Genomic DNA, 22,489 nt, shown 5'->3' on the forward strand with positions numbered 1-22,489 from the left:
TAGTTCTCAATCTTCGGATAATTAGAAAGAACAAAATCAAAATGGAAAAAATTTGAAGAATTTTATACCTCTAAATCTAAAACAGTGTTCTAAGTATTAATCATCTATATTAGAATTACTGTCATATTAATAATTAAATTTTCTGATTCCCCTAAATATATAAAAGAATCAGAATTTTAAGGTGTCATATTTTGTGATGTACTGAAATAGTGTTTATTTTTAAAAGGATATAGAATTGGAATGTACATTTTATTGGAATTTTTTTTATATCAGCCACATAAAGATGGACTTTTTATTTTATTTATTTATTTATTTATTTTTTTTTTAATTTTTTTTATTTATTAGTTTCAGGTGTACAAGACAAGGTAATACTTAGACGTTCATCATTTATATCCCTCACACTGTGAACCCCCCTCCCCCCATCCACTATCCCTCCGACCTCACACTGAACCATCACATTATATATATAAAATTATAGTTGGCATTCATTAATGTTTAGCTTCTGATGTACAATGCCATGATCAGGTATCCACAGTATCCCTGAGGTGGTCTCCCAAATAGGACGCATGTCCATCGGATACCCAACAAAATCTTTACAACATTATTGAATACCTTCCCTAAATTAATTTTCAAAAAAACCCTGAGGCCATCTTGTGGTTACCAGCTGCTTCCAAATCCCTTCACCTTTCCCCTTATCCCCACCCCCCCCACACACACCCATCTAACAACTCTCGGTTTTTTCTTTGAGTCCCCAAAACTGTTTCTGATTAGTTCATTCACATAGTCTTTTCTTTAGATTCCATATATAAGTGAGATCATATGGTACTTGTCTTTCTCTTTCTGACTTATTTCACTTAACATAATGTTCTCTAGATCCATCCATGTTGCTGCAAATGATAAGATTTCTTTCCTCTTTATGGCTGCGTAATACTCCATTGTATAAATGTACCACAGCTTCTTAATCCAGTCAAGATGGACTTTTTAAAGTATCTTGAAAATAAACAATATCTCAAAAAGAAATCACTTGAAAAATATGCTATATATATAAAGGAAATGTTAATTTACCTCTTCAGATTTCTTCTTTAGCTGTTTTTCAAACTTTTCTTTATTTCCTTCCAATTGATTCAAATGCAAGGCAAGTTCTTCCTTACAAATTTCCAATGCTGAATCCAACTGTCTGACCTAAGCAAGAAAAAAAGGAAAATTAACTATTATTAACGAGTGCACATTATAAGCTCAATATTTTACAGATTTATGTCCTAATATTACCTTACTGCTGCATATCAAACAGTGCATATACAGTCCAACTTAGGATGTAAAATGCTATTGCAGAAAAGATTTATTCAGAAAACTAATTTTTCATTGCAAACTAGGAAACCTGAGACTGGAGTCCTACAGAATAAACAGGACATGAACAAGTGAAGATAGACACTGAAGGGAGAGGGAGTAAGTTCAGAGTCAGGGCACTGCAAAAGGAAATGGTGAGCAACTGGCAGTGACTTAGAGTATGAAGAGTATGAATTTGTAAGAAATGAACATTTGGGAGATAAGACTGGCAAGACAGTCAGGCCAACTGTCCTTAATAAGGTTGTCAAGATTGGCAATGCCAATAATGGGGTGATCTGACATTATATGCCTCCTGATGTGAAGCAGTAAGAGGAGTGCAGTATAACCTATGTGGTGTTCTAGTAGACTTAGACTTTTCAATGTCATGAGGAATAGGAGACAGTGAGTTTAGGGGAATCTGAAGAACCAAACTCAACATGCAAATTATAATTGAATCCTAGACCAGGAAAAGAAAGGGAACAAGATAAAGCAGTGTTTCTCAAGGTTTTAATGGGCACACAAATCACCTGGACATCCCACCAAAATGAAGATTCTGATTCAGTAACAAGGCTAGGACTAGAGTACACAAGGAAGGTGCCTAGGGCTAGCTCCGAATTTAAGGAGGCAGTCACTCTCAGGATCATGCAAGTTCTGACCCTTTACTTGTACAACCGTGAGAGTAACCATCTTAAATTTTGCCTCGCTTACTTCACCTTAGTCCCACCTTTGTTCAATAGATTTGGGAACAGCAGATACTCTGCAAGAAATGAAAGATGATCTTTTAAGTAAGTAAGCCAATGCATGAGCTAATAATTCAGCAGAAATAAAAGGGCTTCCAAATCTTTCTAACTTACTTACTTAAATGATATATCTTTAAAGTAATCCTTATAACTCACATGCAGATGGAAAATTCATAATATATTTTTATGCATAGAACACACTGAAGCATGCAGAGCAACATGGCCTAAAGTCAGGAAAGAAAGGTGGTATAACATGATCAAGAAGAGAAAACTAGGTTTCAAACTTCTATTTTGTTGCTACAAATATCCTATATGCTAAGAATCATTTAGTATAGCTTGAGTCATAGAAACTTTGTTTCTACGTTTCCTCCTCATTTTGATTTCCCCCCCAATAACAGCAAGCCCATTAAAGGTACCAAGGGAATAAAATCCAAAATCATAATTCATTCTTTTGCTGATTTCCTTCCTGTCTCATACCTGGTTACTAACATATGGAAATAATTTACCAGGAGACAGGTTAGATATGTTAGGTAGTTTATGGAAAAATATAAGTGGAAATGTAAATTTTACTTAATAAAATTATCTCATGCCTACAACCTTTGTATAGCAATGAGTTTTTTAATATTGATGATCTTAGAGGTTATTTTTACATATTATTTATGTAATATTTCATGCCATGTCAATTTATGAAAAAATAAATTGACATGGCATGAAATATTAAAAGTTTTGGAGGATACTATAGGAAAGTTATGGATAAAACATATCATTGTATTTACATGGTTATGCAAGCTCACAAAATGGAATAAAAACAAAGTGCTAGGCAAAAAGTACTAAATATCAATTTTTTAATCCTTTATATTCAATCCATATATGATAGAATAAAGGTAGCAGTTCACACAGTGTGAGGGATATAAATGATAAACGTCTAAGTATTACTTTGCCTTGTGCAACTGAACTAATAAAAAAAAAGGTAGCAGTATATTTGGACCTATTTTTAACACTAAAAAATACAAAGGAGAAAATACTTCCAGTAAATGAACTTAAATATGTGACTTAAATGACAGCATTCAAGATTGCAGTTCTTAAAAAAACACAATGAAATGCAAGAAAACAAAGCAGTTCAATTAACTCAGAAACACAAAGAACAAAATGAACATTTTACCAAAGAGATTGAAATTTTAAGAAAGAACCAAATAGAATTTCTGGAGATTAAGAATTCAATAGACGAAATGAAGAAAGACATAGCCAGGTTAGGTGGTAGAGCAGATGGAGGTAAGAATCAGTGACATTGAAGATAGAAATCTAGAAATGACACGGATAGAAGAAGAAAGAGACCTGAGACTTAAAAGAAATGAAAGAACTCTACAAGAACTTTCTGACTCCATCAGAAAAAGTAATATAAGAATAATGTGCATACCAGAAGAAGAAAAATGAGAGAAGGGAACAGAGCATATTCGAACAAATAGTCGACAAGAACTTCCCAAGCTTGTGGAAAGAACTGGATCCTCGAATTCAAGAAGCAAATAGAACACCTAATTACCTCAATCCCAACAGCCCTTCTCCAAAGCACATTGTATAGAAGCTGTCAAAAATGAATGACAACGGAAGAATCCTGAAGGCAGCCAGGGAAAAGAAGACGGTAATCTACAAAGGAAAGCCCATTAGATTATCATCAGATTTTTCAGAAGAAACTCTATAAAACAGGAGGGAGTGGAATCAAACATTCAAACTATTGAAAGAGAGAAATTATGAACCTAGAATAATATATCCAGCAAAGATATCCTTTAGATATAAAGGAGGAATAAAGACCTTTCCAGACACACAGAAGCTAAGGAAATTCTCTAACACACGACCTGCACTACAAGAAACACTGAGGGAGGTTATTCAACTAGCATAAATAAGGATAATTTGTGATAACCAAAACATAAAAGGGGGGACAGTGAAGGCTTGAATTGGAATATGGAAATGGAGAAAGTAAACATGCTGAAGAAAATGGAATACTCTAAATATAAAACTTTCTTTTACATAAACTTAATGGTAACCACTCAAAAAAAATCCAGAACCAAAATATATAACATAATAAAAGAAGAAACAGAGGGAAACATCATAGAATACCACCACACAGAAATAATAAACAACAACAAAAAGGCAAAGAAACTGTGGAGACACAGTCTTACCAGAAAATCAAAGATAGAATGATAGGAAATCCTCACATATCAATAATCACCCTAAATGTAAATGGACTAAACTCACCAATAAAAAGGCACAGAGTAGCAGATTGGATCAAAAACCTCCAAGAGACACATCTCAGCTACAAGGACAAACATAGACTCAAAATGAAAGGGTGGAAATTGACACTCCAAGCAATTGGTATCCAGAGAAAATCAGGTATATCCACACTGATATCAGATGAAACAAACTTTAGGATAAAAAAGGTAACAAGAGACAAAGATTGACATTTCATAATGATAAAGGGGACTATACAACAAGAAGACATAACAGTCATCAATATTCATGCCCCTAATCAGGGAGCACCGAAATATACCAAACAACTACTAACAGAACTAAAGGGAGAAATTGACCAAAACACAATTATACTAGGGGACCTAGATACATCATTGACAGCTATGGATAGATCATCCAAAGAGAAAATAAAGAAAGAAATAGCAGCCCTAAATGACACATTGCAGGAAATGGACATAATTGACATTTATAGAGCACTTCATTCTAGAACATCAGATTATACATTTTTCTCTAGTGTACATGGAACATTTTCAAGGATAGACCAAATATTGGGACATAAAACTAGCCTCAGCAAATTTAAGAAGATTGAAATCATACCAAGGCTTTGAAATTGGTATCAACTGCAAAAAGTAAGCAGGAAAAACCACCAATACATGGAGATTAAACAACACACTTTTAAAGTACGACAGGGTCAAAGAAGAAAGAAGAGGAGAGATCAAAAGATACATACAAACAAATGAGAATGAAAATACATCCTACCGGGGGAGGGGAGTGGTAGATGAGGGTAAAGGGGATCAAATATATGGTGATGGAAGGAGAACAGACTCTGGGTGATGAACACACAATGGGATTCATAGATGATGTAATACAGAATCGTACACCTGAAATCTATGTAACTTTACTAACAATTGTTACCCCAATAAACTTTAATTTAAAAAAAAATACATCCTACCAAAACTTTTGGGATAAAGCAAAAGCAGTTTTAAGAGGGAAATTTATATCATTACAGGCCTATCTCAAAAAACAAGAAAAATCCCAGATAAATAACCTGACATTAAACCTTAAAGAACTAGAAAAAGAAGAACAAATGAAACCCAGCAGAAGAAAGGAAATAATAAAAATCAGAGCAGAACTAAATGAAATAGAGAACAAAAGACAATAGAAAAAATTAATGTGACAAAGAGCTGGTTTTTTGAAAAGATTAATAAAATTGACAAACCCTTGGCTAGACTCACTGAGATAAAAAGAGAAAAGACAATAAACAAAATCAGAAATGAAAGAGGGGAAGTTATCACATATGCCACCAAATTCAATAACCTAGAGGAAATGGATACGTTCTTAGAAACATAGCCTTCCTAGACTGAATCACGAAGAATTGAAAAATCTCAATAAACCGATAACTAGTAAGGAAATTAAATCAGTCATCTGAAACCTTCCCAAAAGCAAAAGTCCGGGACCAGATGGCTTCACTAGTGAATTCTACCAAACCTCCAAAGAGGATCTAATACCTGTCCTACTCAAACTCTTCCAAAAATTTGAAGAAGAGACAATATTGCCTAACTCATTTTATGAGGCCAACATTACCCTGATACCAAAACCTGGTAAGGATAAAACAGAAAAAGAAAACTATAGACCAATATCTCTGATGAATACAGATGCAAAAATCCTAAGCAAAATTCTAGCAAATCGAATGCAACAATGCATTAAAAAGATTAGTCATCACGACAAAGTGGGGTTCATCCCAGGGGCACAAGGATAGTTCAACATGTGCAAATCCATCAATGTGATACATCACATAAACAAAATAAAGGACAACAATCATATGATTATATCAATTGATGCAGAAAAAGCGTTTGACAAGATACAACATCCATTTATGATTAAAACAGTTAATAAAAAAGGAGTAAAAGGAAAATACCTTAACATAATAAAGGCCATATATGACAAACCCTCAGCTATTATCATAATTAATGGTGAAAAACTGAAGTCCCTCATACACTATTGGTGGGAATGCAGATTGGTGCAACCCCTATGGAAGGCAGTGTGGAGTTTCCTCAAAAAATTAAGAATACAATTACCATATGACCCAGCAATCCCTCTCCTGGGTATCTACCCAAAAAATCTGAAAACATTTATACATAAAAACACGTGTGCTTAAATGTTCATTGCAGCTTTATTTACAGTGGCCAAGACATGGAAACAACCAAGTGTCCTTCGATAGATGAATGGATAAAGAAGTTATGGTATATATACACAATGGAATACTATTCGGCGGTAAGAAAAGATGAAAAAGATGAAATCATTTGTGACAACATGGATAGATCTTGAGATTATAATGCTAAGCGAAATAAGTCACACAGAAAAAGTAGAGAACCATGTGATTTCACTGATACGTGGTATATAAAACTGAAAACAACAAAAGAACAAGACAAACAAATGAAGGAACAAAAACTTACAGACATAAGACAATAGTGTAGGGGTTACCAGAGGTTAAAGGGGTAGGGGGGTTGTAGAAGAGAGTAAATGGGGTCAAATATATGGTGATGGAAAGCAAACTCACTCTGGGTGGTAAACATACAATGTGAGATAATGTATTACAAAATTGTACATCTGAAATCTATGTAACTTTAACAATTGTCACCCCAATAAACTTTAATTTAAAAAAAATAGAAAAAAAGAAAATGTCTCCATTAAGAAACGTCTCCATTAAGAAAAAAACCTTTTTTTAAATTAAACTTTATTGGGGTGACAATGGGCAACCAAACTACATAGGTTTCAAGTGTACAATTCTATAATACGTCATCTATATATTGCATTATGTGTTCACCTCCCAGAGAAAAAAATTTTTTAAAGTATTAGCATACTAGCCTTGATTGTTTCTTCAGATACTTGGTTCTGTAATGCTTTCAAAGCTTCATCTTTCTTCATATTTTCCTTTTCCATTTCCTGAAAACATATAGATTGGTAAGCAAAAGTATGAGTATGAATATTTCAGCACTACTAACAGGCTAGTAAACAAGTGATTTGATTAAAGTTAAAGGTATGTTACAGAAACATAAAATAGTAGTCAACTTTTAAACAGCACTTTTATAAAGATGATTTTACCCCTTTGCTTTCTGTCAATAGTCTGTCTAGTGATTCAAGATGATGTTGTTTGCATATTATGTCTTGCTGCAGCACAGACATAGTGTTTTCTTGCTCTTTAAATTGTTGGTCTTTTTTCTCTAGTTGAGATTCAAGCTAAAAATAAAAAATAATTCATTAACTTTTATATCAAATTTTAAAACATTTTAAATATACAGAAACAATACATGTTAAAATACCACTGAAATTACACAGATTTTTGCACTTTGCCAAATTTCCTTCAATTTGCCTTTTAGAAAAGTAATGAAATCACAAGCCCATGTCTTATCCTTTTCCTCCCTCACCAAAACTATGCTGAAATTGGCCTGTATCATTCTCTGATGTGTTTCATTCTTACACGGTTTTTTGTGCTTTTATTATACATGTAGATACATGAACAATTCGTAATACAGTTTTCTGTTTTGAAAATTTAAATAGATGGTATCAACATTTCTGCAAACTTTAGCAACTTTTTTTTCACTCAATATTGAATTAGATATTTATCCATAGATATTTTCCATGTATCTATGCGGGTCTATTTCACATATTTTTAAGGCAGTACAGTATTCCATTGTAACAACAAACTACTGTTTGTCTACTCTTCTACTCAGGAACAGTTAGATATTCTGCTTTTTCACTATTACAACATCATAATAACGCTTTTGTACATGTCTCTTTACGTACACGTATTAAAGCTTCTTTGGAACAGACCAAAATTAAAAGTGGACTTACTGGTTGTAGGATATGTACAGAGTGTGCCAAAAAATGTATACACGTTTTAAGAAAGGAAAACTGTATTAATATTGAAATACTCAATATATACTGATAGCAAAAGATGAATACAAGTCACATCTGACTTCTGCAATTACAAGAGGTGCTCAAAGTGGTTCCCATCAGCATCCAGACACTTCTGATTACAGGGAACTACTGCTTGAGCAATGTTGACCAGTGTCCACCTGTATACAGTTTTTGGCATCCCCGGTATCTGACATGACATGAATTAAGCATACCATTTTGCTGCTTTCTCTGTCTCCTTTGATTTTCATTCCTGTTTCTTCTTTCCAGCCTTCTCTTAAATATGTGAATATTTTCAGAATTCCGTTTTAACTTATCTATTGGCTTTTTACCATATCTGTATATTTTTTAGTAGTTTCTCCAGAGATTATAATATAGACCTTTAACTTTCCATGGTTTCCTCAGAATTAAGATTTTGCCACTTCAAGTGAAATGTAGAAAATTGACAACTGCATAGATCCCTTTATCCTCCCTCTTTTATATTTAGTTGTCCAATGTATTACACCAATATAGACTGAAAACCTTACTAGATAATGTTATAATTTTTTCTTTCAACTGTCACAAATATCAAAAAAACTTTAAAGGAAAAACAATAATTCATGGTATCTAACCAAATATTTACTGTTTTTGTTGCTCCCACGCAACAAAGGTTTAAAATTCCTAAGGTTCAAAATTTCCCTCTGGTATTATTTCTCTTTTGTCTGAAGAAATTTATTTAGTATTTATTTTAAAACAAGTCTATTTGTGACAAATTCTCTAAATTGTCCTCCATCTAAGAATGTTTTCATAATTCCTAAAGAATACTTTCACTAGACATAGAATTCTAGGTTGATGGATTTTTCTCTTTCAGCACTAAAGAAAAATGTTGTTCTGTCTTCTAATCTTCATGGTTTTTGATGAGAAATCTACAGTAATTTTAATCTTTGTTCCTCCACATGCAATGTGTTATTTATCTTCGGCTGCTTTTAAGATTTTTTTTGTTTTGGTTTTCAGCAAGAATTCGGATGTATCTGAAAGAGGTTTTCTTTGATTTAACCTCTTTGAGTTTGTGGAATTTGTAAATTTATTTGCTTCAATAAAATTATTTTTCAGTCATTATTTCTTCAAATATTTTTTTGCACCAATCTCATTCTCTTCTCTAGGACTCTAATGACATGAATGTTAGACCTCATGATATTGTCCCACAGGTCCCTAAGGCACTGTTCATTTTCTACCAAATCTCTTTCCCTTTCTGTTGCTCGGATTGAATAATGTCTATCGCTTTATATTTCAAGCTATATTTTTTTCTTCGTAAGCTCCCTTCTGCTATTAAGCATATCCAAATGATCTATTTTTTATTTGGTCTTGTGTTCTTGGTCTCACATCTTCTTTACTTTTGTTTTTACTCTTTATTTTTAACCCAGGGTTAACAGTGCTTCTACTCTCCACCAATCTTCAAGCAACTGATATCTCTAATGGAAAAGAGTCTACAGAATCACTTAGTTTGATAATATCAAAAAATGACAAAACTGAAATGGCAGGAATAGTATATAAGAAAGCAATGCAAAATGATCCAGAAATAATGGGATTCTAAGTATAGTACTTGCCAATAATTTGTCTATTTCCTCATTTAAGGTTCTTTTTAGCATTTATATTCTAAATATACATTATATCTACTTTTAAAACCATTATTAATATCTTACTCTTTCAATCTGCTTTTCCATTTCTTTATGCTGTTCAACATGAATTTTCTTCGCCTTTTCAAAAGCCAAACAAATTTTCTCATGCTCTGTATTGATATTGGTTTCTAGACTTCTTATCTTTTCATTCTTTTCCTAGAAATACAAAAACACTTAAAAACATAATTGAGAGCTTCTTTAACGTAAAAGTACGAGTACAGCATTAAATTTGTGATATTCTATTCTTTAAAGATTCATAGTAGTTAATGTCAAATTTCAAAATTATTTAAAATTTATAAGACAAAATAATATAATTTAAAAAATTATATCAAAATGAGAAATTAAACTATTTTAAAAGCATATCAAACAACTACCACTACTTCCTTCAATTATACTAGGATAAAAATACGAGAATGTAGATAGTAACTTGCTATATATGCCTATTAATCTAAAAATACAGAAACAAAAAATGAATAATGAGAAGAGTTTAGCAGAATTCATACTTTCCTATTTGGTACAATTCATAATAATGATACTAAAACAAACATGCTATCAAAAATAAGTGCCTTAAAGACACAGGGAATTTATAGCCAAAAAGGTAATTTTTACCATAAGCTCCTGTTCAAGTTCTGCATTTTTTGCAGCAATAGTGGAATAAGCAACTATTTTTTCTTCCAACTGTTTCTCTAGAGTTAAAAGTTGAGAACATTTCTTCGTCATCTGAAAACAGATTGAAATAAATGAAAAATTATTTTTAAAAATAAGTGACAATTTAGAAGAAAAACAAATAGTAGAGGGTAGGCCACAGATATGACACAGCTTATTCCATCTATGTAATATAATACATAAGTAATTTAATTCAGATCCCTATGTCCAAATAGGATTGCACCCTAACCCATTTCTTAAAAGTAGCTGATAAAGACTTAAATTAGTATGATAAATTTAACAACTGTTATTTCTGGTGCTGGAATTATCAATGATTTATTTTCTTCTTTGTCTTTTCTGTATTTTCAATAAGTCTGTGCTAATTTTGTAATTTTTTTTAAAAGTTATTGATCTCAATACTTGACGTTTTCTAAGTAAGCTGATGGCTGTAATTATAGGCTGACTAAATCCCCTTTTCCATTATTTAAGTCAATTCCTATCCCATAGGTCTTTTCCTTCACTACAAACTTTAAGTTGAGAATTGAGACATTTAGAAAGTGCTCCCATAGATAGCTACACCCTTTGGACTGAAAATTGAGTGTAACATATACACATGTGGTCCTGGTCCACAATTACTTAATGAGGTCTCCTTATTCAGCCATCAGTGGAAATGAAGATCAGATATTTACAAAACACACATTATCCCCTTTTCAGAATGTAACCCACAGAATATTTGCACCAGATTCACAGTCAGTTGTTTAAAAATGTAGATTCCTGAGCATTACTCTTTATCTATTGAATCAAAATCACTACTTAGGATGCAGAAATCTGCATGTTTAGCAGTTTGCTAAAATTTTAAATCCTCCATTACCACGCCTTTCCTTCCAGTTACATAATCCAAATCCTTTTTACACACTTTTACATGTGTATTAGACACATTAACTTGGACTTGGAAAAAAATAACAGAGTGCAGCACTGTACGAGGTCTGACAATTAAGTTCATGAATTTGTTGCAACGATGTTGCTAACCTTTTTTGATTTCAGAAGGATTATTCATTATGAATTTGTACCAACTGGACAAACACTTAACCAAGTTTACTATTTGGAAGTGCTGAAAAGGCTGCATGAAAAAGTTAGACAACCTGAACTTTTCGCCAACAATTTATGGCTCTTGCATCACGACAATGCACCAGCTCACACAGCACTGTCTGTGAGGGAGTTTTTAGCACTAAACAAATCACTGTATTGGAACACCCTCCCTACTCACCTGATCTGGCCCCCAATGACTTCTTTCTTTACCCACAGATAAAGGAAATATTGAAAGACATTTTGATGACATTCAGGACATCAAGGGTAATACGACGACAGCTCTGATGGCCATTCCAGAAAAACAGTTCCAAAATTGCTTTGAAGGGTAGACTAGGCACTGGCGTTGGTGCATAGCTTCCCAAGGGGAATACTTCGAAGGTGAGTGTAATGATATTCAGCAGTGAAGTATGTAGCACTTCCTCTAGGATGAGTTCACGAACTTAATTGTCTGATCTCGTAAGTTCCACCAAATTTTGGACCTTTTAGCTAGAGTGTATCTTCCTACTTTTAACATAGGTTAAAACCCAAAGGTTTCCAAATGTAATTTTAAAAGTATTTATAACTTATGTGGTACCATAAGTTTTTTTAATCTATAAAACTGGACTTAAACATACAATTTTTACACAACTCTGCAACAATACCTTTTCTGTATGAAAATTTAGCACATATAAACAGTTAATTCAAGCTTACTTCACTTTCCAGTTTGCTAGAGTTTGAAGCTTTCTCTAGCAGCTCCTCTTGAATCAACTGAAACTGACTAGTTCTGTGGGCCATGTTAACCTTCAAATCAGAATTCTCAGCTTCTATTTGCATCAACTTAGCACGTAGTTCTTCTATTCCAGAAGCAAGTCTTTGCCTTTCTCTTTCATATTGCTTGTTCACAGTATGTTGATTTTGATCTTTTGTACTTGCTGCCAATAAATATAAAAGGAAAATTGTTCCATATAAAGTTCAAGGAAAAAAAACCTATTGCAGTGCTGAAAGATTTAATCATAAACAAAGTTTAGTTTCTGATCTAAAGAATACTAAAGGGGATGGAGAATGAGACCTACATTAAGGAAAACGTAATAAAGGAACATGGTAAGTCACTTTCTAAATTAAATACATAACAAAGTGGAAATAATTTTTTCTGAATCACTCACTTTTCTAGACCATTCTTTCATACCAGAAAAACTCTTCTTATGTAACAGAGAAAGCACTTCTCAACCTTTAAAAATCCCATTTTTTTAGATAGAAGTCATTGTAAAAAACAAAAACAAAAAAACACATTGTTGGGCAGCTGAATGCCTCAGTTGGTTAGAGCACGAACTCTGAACAACAGGGTTGACGGTTGGATTCCCACATGGGCCAGTGAGCTGCGCCCTCCACAACTAGTTTGAAAACAATGAGCTGCCGCTGAGCTGCTGGAGAGGCGGCCAAATGGCTCAGTTGGTTAGAGGGCGAGCTCTTAACAAGATTGCTGGTTCAATGGCCGCGTGGCATGGTGGACTGCGCCCCCTGCAGCTAAAGATTGAAAACAGTGGCTGGATGTGGAGCTGAGCTGCGCCCTCCACAACTAGACTGAAGGACAACCACTTGACTTGAAGTTGATGGGCCCTGGGGAAGCACACTGTTCTCCAACATTCCCCAATAATTAAATAAAAAACAAACACTGTTTAAAAAACCCAAACCTTGTCCTGCCTCCTTAAACTGAACTTAATCCTATAATTTATTTGGATAACTTGATATCATTAAGAATATTTTGACTGATATTCAAAAACTGAAAATACTGATTCCCAGTCCAAATTAACTGATGGAGAATTCAGTGACACTTTTAAAAACTGCTGAAGGTTATATTAGAGCTCGTTGTTTGAGTATACCCCTTCTCCACTATAAGCGTACACATCTGTCCCCACCTCAAGGTAACTGAACTTTCAGGAGTGCTTTAAAAAGGCATAATGTAGATGATTGCATGAGAACACACAGATGTGAAAACAAAGAGCAATGTACTATGGCTTTAAGGGTTTCGCAAATAGCCATTTTCCCATCGATTCTTTATATCACTAATATTTCACTTTCTACATTATTGGCTTTATTCTTTGATGTTAGAAAAATCTATGACATATTATATTCATCACCAATTCTAGTTACTGGCATTCCCTTTGCTAATCCATCATTCTCTATACTCTCTAATCACTTATTAATAGATGTTTCATTTTCTCTGCTGTCATTTCTGCTGCTAGCAGTTCATTGTATTTGAAGCTAGACTGTGATAAGTTAAAGATGCATGTGGTAACCATTAAAAAAAAAGAGGTATAGGTAATCAATAGCAGAGATTAAAAAATGGACTATTAAAATATACTTGATTCAAAAGAATACAGGAAAGCTGAACAAAGGCCAACAGAATAAATAGTAAACAAATACCAAGATGGTAGATTTAATCCCCAAAAGATTGATAGTTATATTAAATGTAAGTGATTTAAACATGCCAATTGAGGAGCAAAGCATGTCTAACTGGTTATAAAAGCAAAAATTAATTATATGCATTCTGTGAGCATAAGAAACTCACTTACATATAAACATACAGGTTAAAAGGATAGGGAAAAGTCATACCAGGCAAACATTAATCAAAAATAGCTAAAGTGACAAACTATCAGAAAGAGAAATTAAGAAAATAATCCCAGGGTAGCCGGATGGCTCAGTTGGTTAGAGCGCAGCTCTGAACAATAGGGTTGCTGTTCCGATTCCCACAAGGGCCAGTGAGCTGCAACCTCCACAACTAGATTGAAGACAATGAGCTGTGGCTAAGTTTCAGGAAGGGCGGCCTGATGGCTCAGTTGGTTATAGATGGAGCTCTCAACAACAAGGTTGCCGGTTCAATTCCCACATGGGATGGTGGGCTGTGCCCCTGCAACTAAAGATTGAAAACGGTGACTGGACTTGGAGCTGAGCTGTGCCCTCCACAACTAGATTGAAAGACAACAACTTGGAGCTGATGGGCCCTGGAGAAACACACTGTCCCCCAATATTCCCCAATAAAATTTGTTTAAAAAAATCCCATTTACAATCAATTCAAAAACAATAAAATAACTAGGAATAAATTTAATCCAGGAGGTGAAAGATCTGTACATTGAAACCTATAACAATGATGAAAGAAAGTGAAGAAAGAAAAAGGAAAGATATTTCATGCTAATGGATTGGAAGAATTAATATTGTGCAAATATCCATAATATCCACAGCGATCTACAGATTCAATTCAACTCCTATCAAAATGCCAATGGCATTTTTCACAGATATAGAATAAACAGTCCTAAAATTTGTATGGAACCACAAAAGGCCACAAATAGCCAAAGCAATCTTGAAAAAGAAGAAAGCTTAGAGGCAACATGTGTCTTGATTTCGGACCATATTACTAAGCTATAGTAATCAAAACAGCATGGTACCAGCATATAAACAGACACATAGATCAATGGAACATACTAGAGTCCAAGAATAAATCCATGCATACATGAAAAATTAATTTATGACAAAGGGGTCAAGAACATACGATGAGAAAAGGGTAGTTTCTAATAAATGGTGTTAGAAAAACTGGACAGCCACAGGAAAAAGAATAAACTGAACCACTATCTTACACCATGAACAAAAATACACTCAAAATAGAATTGAAGATTTGAAGATAAGACCTGAAACCACAAAATTCCTGGAAGAAAACAGGGGTAAGCTCCTTGCAATCAATCTTGGCGATGATTTTTTGGATTTTACACCAAAAGCAAAGGCAACAAAAGCAAAAATAAACAAGTAGGACTGTATCAAACTAAAAAGCTCTGTACAGCAAAGGAAACAATCAACAAAATGGAAAGGTAATCCATGGAATGAAAGAAAATATTTGCAAATTATATATCTGATAAGGGGTTAATATCTAAAATATATAAAGCACTCATACAATTCAATAACAAAAAACCAAACAATCCAATTTAAAAATGGACAGAGGATTTAAATAGACATTTTCCAACGACTTACACATGGCCAACAGGCACATGAAAAGGTGCTCAACATCAATAATCATCAAAGTAATGAAACTCAAAACCACAATTATCACCTGACACCTATTAGAATGGTTATTATGAAAAAAGACAAGAATTAACAAGTGTGTCGGCCAGAATTTAGAGAAAAGGGAAGGCTTGTACACTTTCAGTGGGAAGTAAATTGGTGCAGCCACTATGGAGAATACCGTGTTTTCCCAAAGTAAGACCTAGCCAAACCATCAGCTCTAACACAACTTTTGGAGCAAAAATTAATATAAGACCCGAACTTATTTTAACATTAGACTGGGTCTTATATAATATGATATAATATAACATAACATAACATAACATAACATAACATAACATAACATAATATCCAGTCTTATATAATAGAATATAAGACCGGGTCTTATATTAATTTTTGCTCCAAAAGACGCATTAGAGCTGATAGTACGGCTAAATCTTATTTTCCGAGAAACACGGTAGTGTGGAGATTCCTCAAAAAGCTAAAAATAAAATGGCCATATGACCCAGCAATTCCACTTCTGGGTATTTATCTGAAGGAAACTAAGTCACTATCTTGAAAAGATAACCGTACTCCTATTTCATTGCAGCATTGTTTACAATAGTCAAAACATGGAAGGAACCTAAGTATTCACTGACAGATGAACAGATAAAGAAAATGTAATATATAGATGTAATAGAATATTATTCAGTCATAAAAAGGACATCCTGCCATTTGTAACATGGATTGACCGTGATTGAGGACATTAAGCTAAATGAAATAAGTCAGACAAAGAAAGAAAAATACTGTACAATCTCACTTATTTGTGAAATCCAAAAAAAACCTGAACTCATAGATACAGAGACCGTGGTAGTTGACAGAGGTGAGGGGTGGTGGTGGTGGGAGCCAGGGGGGGTGAAACGGTTAAAAGTGGTCAAAAGGTACAAACTTTCAGTTATAAGATAAATAAGGACTAGGGATATGATGTACAGCATGGTGACTACAGTTAATAACACTGTATTGCATATTTGAAAATTGCTAAGAGAGTTGATCTTACAAAAATAATCTGTAACTAGGTGTGGTGATGGATGTTGACTTTGGTCATCATTTTGCAATACCTTGTATGTACATATATCAAATCATTATGTTGTACACCTAAAATTAATACAATGTTATACAGCGTATACACTGTGTGTCAATTATTTCCCAATAAAAAAATAGCTGGACAGGCTATATGAATTTCAGACAGAGCAGACTTCAAGAAATAAAGCAGACTAAAAAATATTACCAGTGATAATAAGAGACATTTACTGTAATAATGGTGTCCATTCAACAAGAAGACAATCTTAAATGTATATGTACGTATCTTCAAAATATCAGAAGCAAAGACTGACAGAACTAAATGGAAAAATTAACAAACCCACATATATATCTGAAGCTTTCAACACTACTCTCTCATTAATTGACAGAACAAGTACACAGAAAATCATTAGGGACAAAGAAGACTAACAATACTTTCAACCAATGTAACATGACTGACATTCAAAATACACTTCTCCCAATAATTAACGAATACACAATTTTTTCAAATGCATCTGGAACATTCATCAAGATAGAACAAATGCTGGCCAATAAACCAAGTCTCAAAATATTTTTTAAAAATGAAATCAGGTTCATTCATGAATTAAGTTGTTTAATGGAAATGATCTAATGTCTACCACTAATAACACAAAATATCTGAAAAATTCCCTAACTACTTGGAAATAAACACACAGAAGAGATATTAGAAGACATTTTGAACTGAATAAAATGAAAACACAACATAAAGTAGTGTAACAAAGCTTCAATAAAGTACATTTTTAAAGAATGATACAAAGTTCAAGAATTTTTAAATAATTTTTGCTGTCTTATCAACCCATTATTAGTAATAACAGATCATTTAGTATGTTTGATAACAAAAACCAGTTGATAATCCATTTCTTTAAAAAAACTATAACTTATTAAAAGAATTTTAATTTATCTGATCATAATTAATAGAATTCAGTATAATATACTCACCTACTTGACCACCTCCTAGTTTTACAGGTTCTGTTTCTAAACTATTTAATTTGCCACTTTCTTTGTTGTCATTATGAGCAATAAGACTGTGAGATAACTGATTCGCAGTCAGGTTTGCCTGGAGCTTTTGAATTTCCGCCTCTTTTATTGCAAGCTTAATCCTAGAAAAGAAGCGAAAAATTATTAGAAAGATTCTGTAAAAATATCTCATACCATTTTGACCTTTCCAGATAGCAAAAATTTAAAAACTCTGATATTAGTCAACTATTGGGCACGATATACAAACTTTTTTTTTGGGGGGGGGCGAAGAGGACCAGGACTTTATTGGGGAACAGTGTGTACTTCTAGGCCTTTTTTTCCAAGTCAAGTTGTTGTCCTTTCAATCTTAGTTGTGGAAGGCGCAGCTCAGGTCCAGTTGCCGTTGCTAGTTGCAGGGGGCACAGCCCACCATCCCTCGCAGGAGTCAAACCAGCAACCTTGTGGTTGAGAGGACGCACTCCAACCAACTGAGCCATCCGGGAGCTCAGCGGCAGCTCAGCTCAAGGTGCCGTGTTCAATTTTTAGTTGCAGGGGCCGCTGCCCACCATCCCTTGCGAGACTCCAGGAGTTGAACCGGCAACCTTGTGGTTGAGAGCCCACTGGCCCATGTGGGAATCGAACCGGCAGTCTTCGGAGCTAGGAGCATGGAGCTCCAACCACCTGAGCCAGCCCGCAGGCCCTACAAACTCTTATAAACCACTGATTGGAATGTAAATTGGTTCAGCTATCTTAGAAACTTGGTAGTAGTACCTAGTAAAATTGAAAATGTACATACCACATTATGCAGCAATTTCACATTTAGGAACATACACTAGAAAAACTCTCACATACTGTAGTTAACATGTATAAGTATATACTTTGTAGCACTGTTTGTAACAGAAAACTAGAAACAAGGTAACTATCAATAAAGGGATAAATAAATTGTGACATAGTTATAAGATAGACTCCTACACAGCTATAAAAACTAAACTAACCACACTAATCCATGCATTCATCAATTACTCTACCTACCTCAATGTAGAAGAATTTTTAAAATGATGCTAAGTGGGGCTGGCCTGGTGGCTCAGGCGGTTAGAGCTCAGTGCTCCTAACTCCGAAGGCTGCCGGTTCGATTCCCACATGGGCCAGTGGGCTCTCAATCACAAGGTTGCCAGTTCAATTCCTCAAGTCCCCCAAGGGATGGTGGGCTCCGCCCCCTGCAACTAAGATTGAACACGGCACCTTGAGATGAGCTGCCGCTGAGCTCCTGAATGGCTCAGTTGGTTGGAGCGCATCTTCTCAACCACAAGGTTGCCGGTTCGATTCCTCGACTCCCGCAAGGGATGGTGGGCAGCGCCCCCTGCAACTAGCAATGGCAATGGCAACTGGACCTTGAGCTGAGCTGCGCTCTCCACAACTAAGACTGAAAGGACAACTTGAAGCTGAACGGCACCCTCCACAACTAAGATTGAAGGATAACAACTTGACTTGGAAAAAAGTCCTAGAAGTACACACTGTTCCCCAATAAAGTCCTGTTCCCCTTCCCCAGTAAAATCTTTAAAAAAAAAAAAATGCCGATAATAGATAAAATACAGAAGCTTTCATCTCTTAAAAAAAAAATAATGCTAAGTGAAAAGGCAAAATTACAAACAAAATAAACATACAGCATATTTCTGTGTGTATGAGTGTAAACATACACAAAATGGAGAAGAATATGTACCCAATTCATGATGGTGGATACTTAGGAGGAAAATAGGACTAGTGGTAAGAATCAAAATGTATTACCTATCCTGTAATGTCTTATTTTTTATTTAAAGAAATATTTGAAACAAATCACAAAATGTGAAGAGTCAATTCTTAGTCGTGACAACATGGATATTTATTTTAATATTCTCTGAACTTTTTTGTGTATTTTTCAACATTTCAATTAAAGATCTTAATTTAATTATCAATTTAAAAAACACTGTATTCCACAACTTCAGAACCTGAAAACCATACCTTAATTCCGAAATCATCATTTTATTTGCCTCACAGCAGCCAATATAGTTGTCTTCCTTGTTTGACAAACTACTCCTCTGGTACTTAGAAAAAGATGATTTAAAACCAAACATTTCTCTTTTTAACTGAAAGTTTAAAACAAACATATATAAAATTATAGTATCTATGATGCAATTGTTTTTTTTTTCAGAACTTCAAGTCTGAAAAATTGTGTGAATTGAATAAAAACTACCTAATATCCATTAATAGGAGAATGCATAAGTACATTATGAAATGTGAAGAAAACGGGAAAACTACAATAGTTAAATAAAACTGAATTTACCTAAATCATTATGGAGACATCAAATAACATAATATTGAGTGAAAAACAACAGCGACACGTATTTTCAAAACACACTGAACTATATATATACGGATACATTATTTTCCCCCTAGATGCATTTGTATGTGACAATATTTAAAACACGGACAAGAAGGATACATATGAATTTCACAATGGTCGCTACCTCTGAGGAGAAGAGGAGAGAACTGGGATCTGACAAGGTACATAAAGAGGCTTTATTTATCTGTAAAATTTTATTCTAAAAATACCTGAAGTGGATAGTGCAATATGTTACCCAGATTTAGCAAATGCTGTGCTACAATGGTCTCTGTGCTTTTCTATATGTTTGATTAACACAGAATTTTATTAAATTAGTTGTAAAAAGGGCAAGGTTAACCACTTAATAACCACTAATTTCAAACTATGACCAAATCACTTTCTAGAAATGAAAAAAATTCACATTTCAAACCATGTTGTTCTTAGCACTGCATGAAACACAGATCAAGTATATATTACCACACCACCTTCAGAATCACATATCAAGTAATTAAAAAAAAGAAGTAATTGTTGAAACTGGGCCAAATGGAAATATCAATTTAAATTAAATGCTATCTGTACCTAATTACTACCAAATTTCAAAAGTAAACAGTGCATTAAAAAATCTAAGCAAATAATCAGCATCCTATCTACTCAAGAGACATGAAAACATGTCCACACAAAGACTTGTATGCAAATGTTCATAGCAGCATTATTCATAATAGGTCAAAAGTAGAAACAACCCGAATGTCCATCTATTGGTGAAAAGATAAATAAAATGTAGTATATTCATACAATGGAACAATATTCAACAATGAAGAGAAATGAAATACTGATATACATCATAACGAATGATCCTCAAAAGCATTAGAAATATAAAAGACCAGATGCAAAAGACAATATACTGTATAATTTCATTTATATAAAATGTCCAGAAAAGATAAATTTCTAGAGGCAGAAAGCAGATTAGTGGTTTCCTAGGGTGACAGTGCGTACAGGGACTAATTATAAATGGGCACAGGGATCTTTTGGAGATGATAGAAATGTTTGAAAACTAGATTGTGGTCATTGTTATAAAACTTGTAAATTTACTAAAAATCAATGAACAGTAAATACACTTAAAATGGGTGAATTCTGTGATATATAAATGTTGTTACTTCAGTAAAGCTGGTTTTTAAATATTCTGTGCCACTATTATATATGGCATTTGAGAGACTGAGAAAGGATGAAATAGCAGAAAGTACAAAGAAATAGGGACTAGAGAGAAAAGAAATTGATGACTGAAAATATAGACATGTAAGAAACAAAAAAAAAAACACAAGCTAATAAAGCAACCACAAAATGATGATCTAATATAAAGCACTTCAGTAAAATTTTCCTTTTTGCACATACTTACTGGCAACTGGGACATAACTTTTTCCAGACTTCTCAATTCCACCCTTGAACTTTCTATTTCTTGCTGACACAAATCCAGTCGCTCATTCTGTGTTGCAATACGGACCTTTAATTCTCGGTTTTCATTCATTACAGAAAAATTTTGTCGAAGTATTTCATCTTTGTCCTCTAACTCACTCTCTAGCTTCAAAATACTTTGTCTAGATTCAGTCAGCTGTGCCATGACTTCTGAATTTTTCACTGCCATAATCCTTAATTTTTCTTTTCCACTATTATTTTCTTCTTTTAACTGCCTATAAAGAAAAAAAGCATGAAAATGAAAATAAAATATATATTCATTTTCAATAATCATATTTAATCTCACTTTTAAAATATTTTAAAGCTTAATTCTGAAGTAATAATACCTGGTTACATTTGCTGACTGCCAACTTTCTGCATGCCAGCCACTCAACTTTATACGGTTAGCACAATTATTACTCCCTGTTTATAGATGAAGAAATTGAGACACAGAAAGATTATGAAACTTGCCCAGTGTCTCAAAGTAAGAAGTAGGGCAGGATAACCCCACTATCTTTTGCTCCCCTTTTAAAATAGGAGGTCTAACTCCAAAATCCCGATAAACATTTTGCAGCATCAAGAAAGTTTTAGATTATGTAAAAAAATCATGAACTGTCAGCCACAACTTTACAAGATAAAGTCTAATCATCAACAAATTACTAGGCAGTAATATTTGTGTGTGTGTGTATGTGTGTGTGTGTATATATATATTCATATATATATAAAAACATTTCAAACATTAGAACAATCTAATTTTTAAAACTGTTATTGTATTTCCTCAATTTCCTTTTTCAGATTTTTAACATCTCTGAAATGAGAAGTTTGGACTAGATGATTATTTATGATTTGAAGAATACATACTTTTACTAACTAGCTAATGTGTTCATACCACAAGGACATCATATCTGTTTACTCTAAATATATGTGAATCAAAAATGTTGATCATATTACTCTATATTTACAAGTATTTTAACATC

At 33.7% G+C, this 22,489-nt stretch overlaps 1 protein-coding gene across 1 annotated transcript in view; it reads right to left on the reverse strand.

Moving 5' to 3' along the window:
• The window catches only part of CCDC18 (coiled-coil domain containing 18), a 74,542-nt gene that overhangs the window by 36,747 nt on the left and 15,306 nt on the right, over window positions 1–22,489 (reverse strand). Inside the window, exons 9-17 of the mRNA XM_081055978.1 lie at window positions 21,457–21,748; window positions 19,703–19,827; window positions 17,687–17,847; window positions 12,311–12,531; window positions 10,496–10,606; window positions 9,911–10,042; window positions 7,416–7,550; window positions 7,179–7,256; window positions 1,066–1,182 (exon numbers count right to left, since the gene is read on the reverse strand). Of these exons, the coding sequence (XP_080912104.1) occupies window positions 1,066–1,182; window positions 7,179–7,256; window positions 7,416–7,550; window positions 9,911–10,042; window positions 10,496–10,606; window positions 12,311–12,531; window positions 17,687–17,847; window positions 19,703–19,827; window positions 21,457–21,748 (1,372 nt within the window). The remainder of the gene's footprint in view (window positions 1–1,065; window positions 1,183–7,178; window positions 7,257–7,415; window positions 7,551–9,910; window positions 10,043–10,495; window positions 10,607–12,310; window positions 12,532–17,686; window positions 17,848–19,702; window positions 19,828–21,456; window positions 21,749–22,489) is intronic.

Source organism: Rhinolophus hipposideros, assembly GCF_964194185.1.
Source record: "Rhinolophus hipposideros genome assembly, chromosome: 8".
NCBI classification, from domain to species: domain Eukaryota; kingdom Metazoa; phylum Chordata; class Mammalia; order Chiroptera; family Rhinolophidae; genus Rhinolophus; species Rhinolophus hipposideros.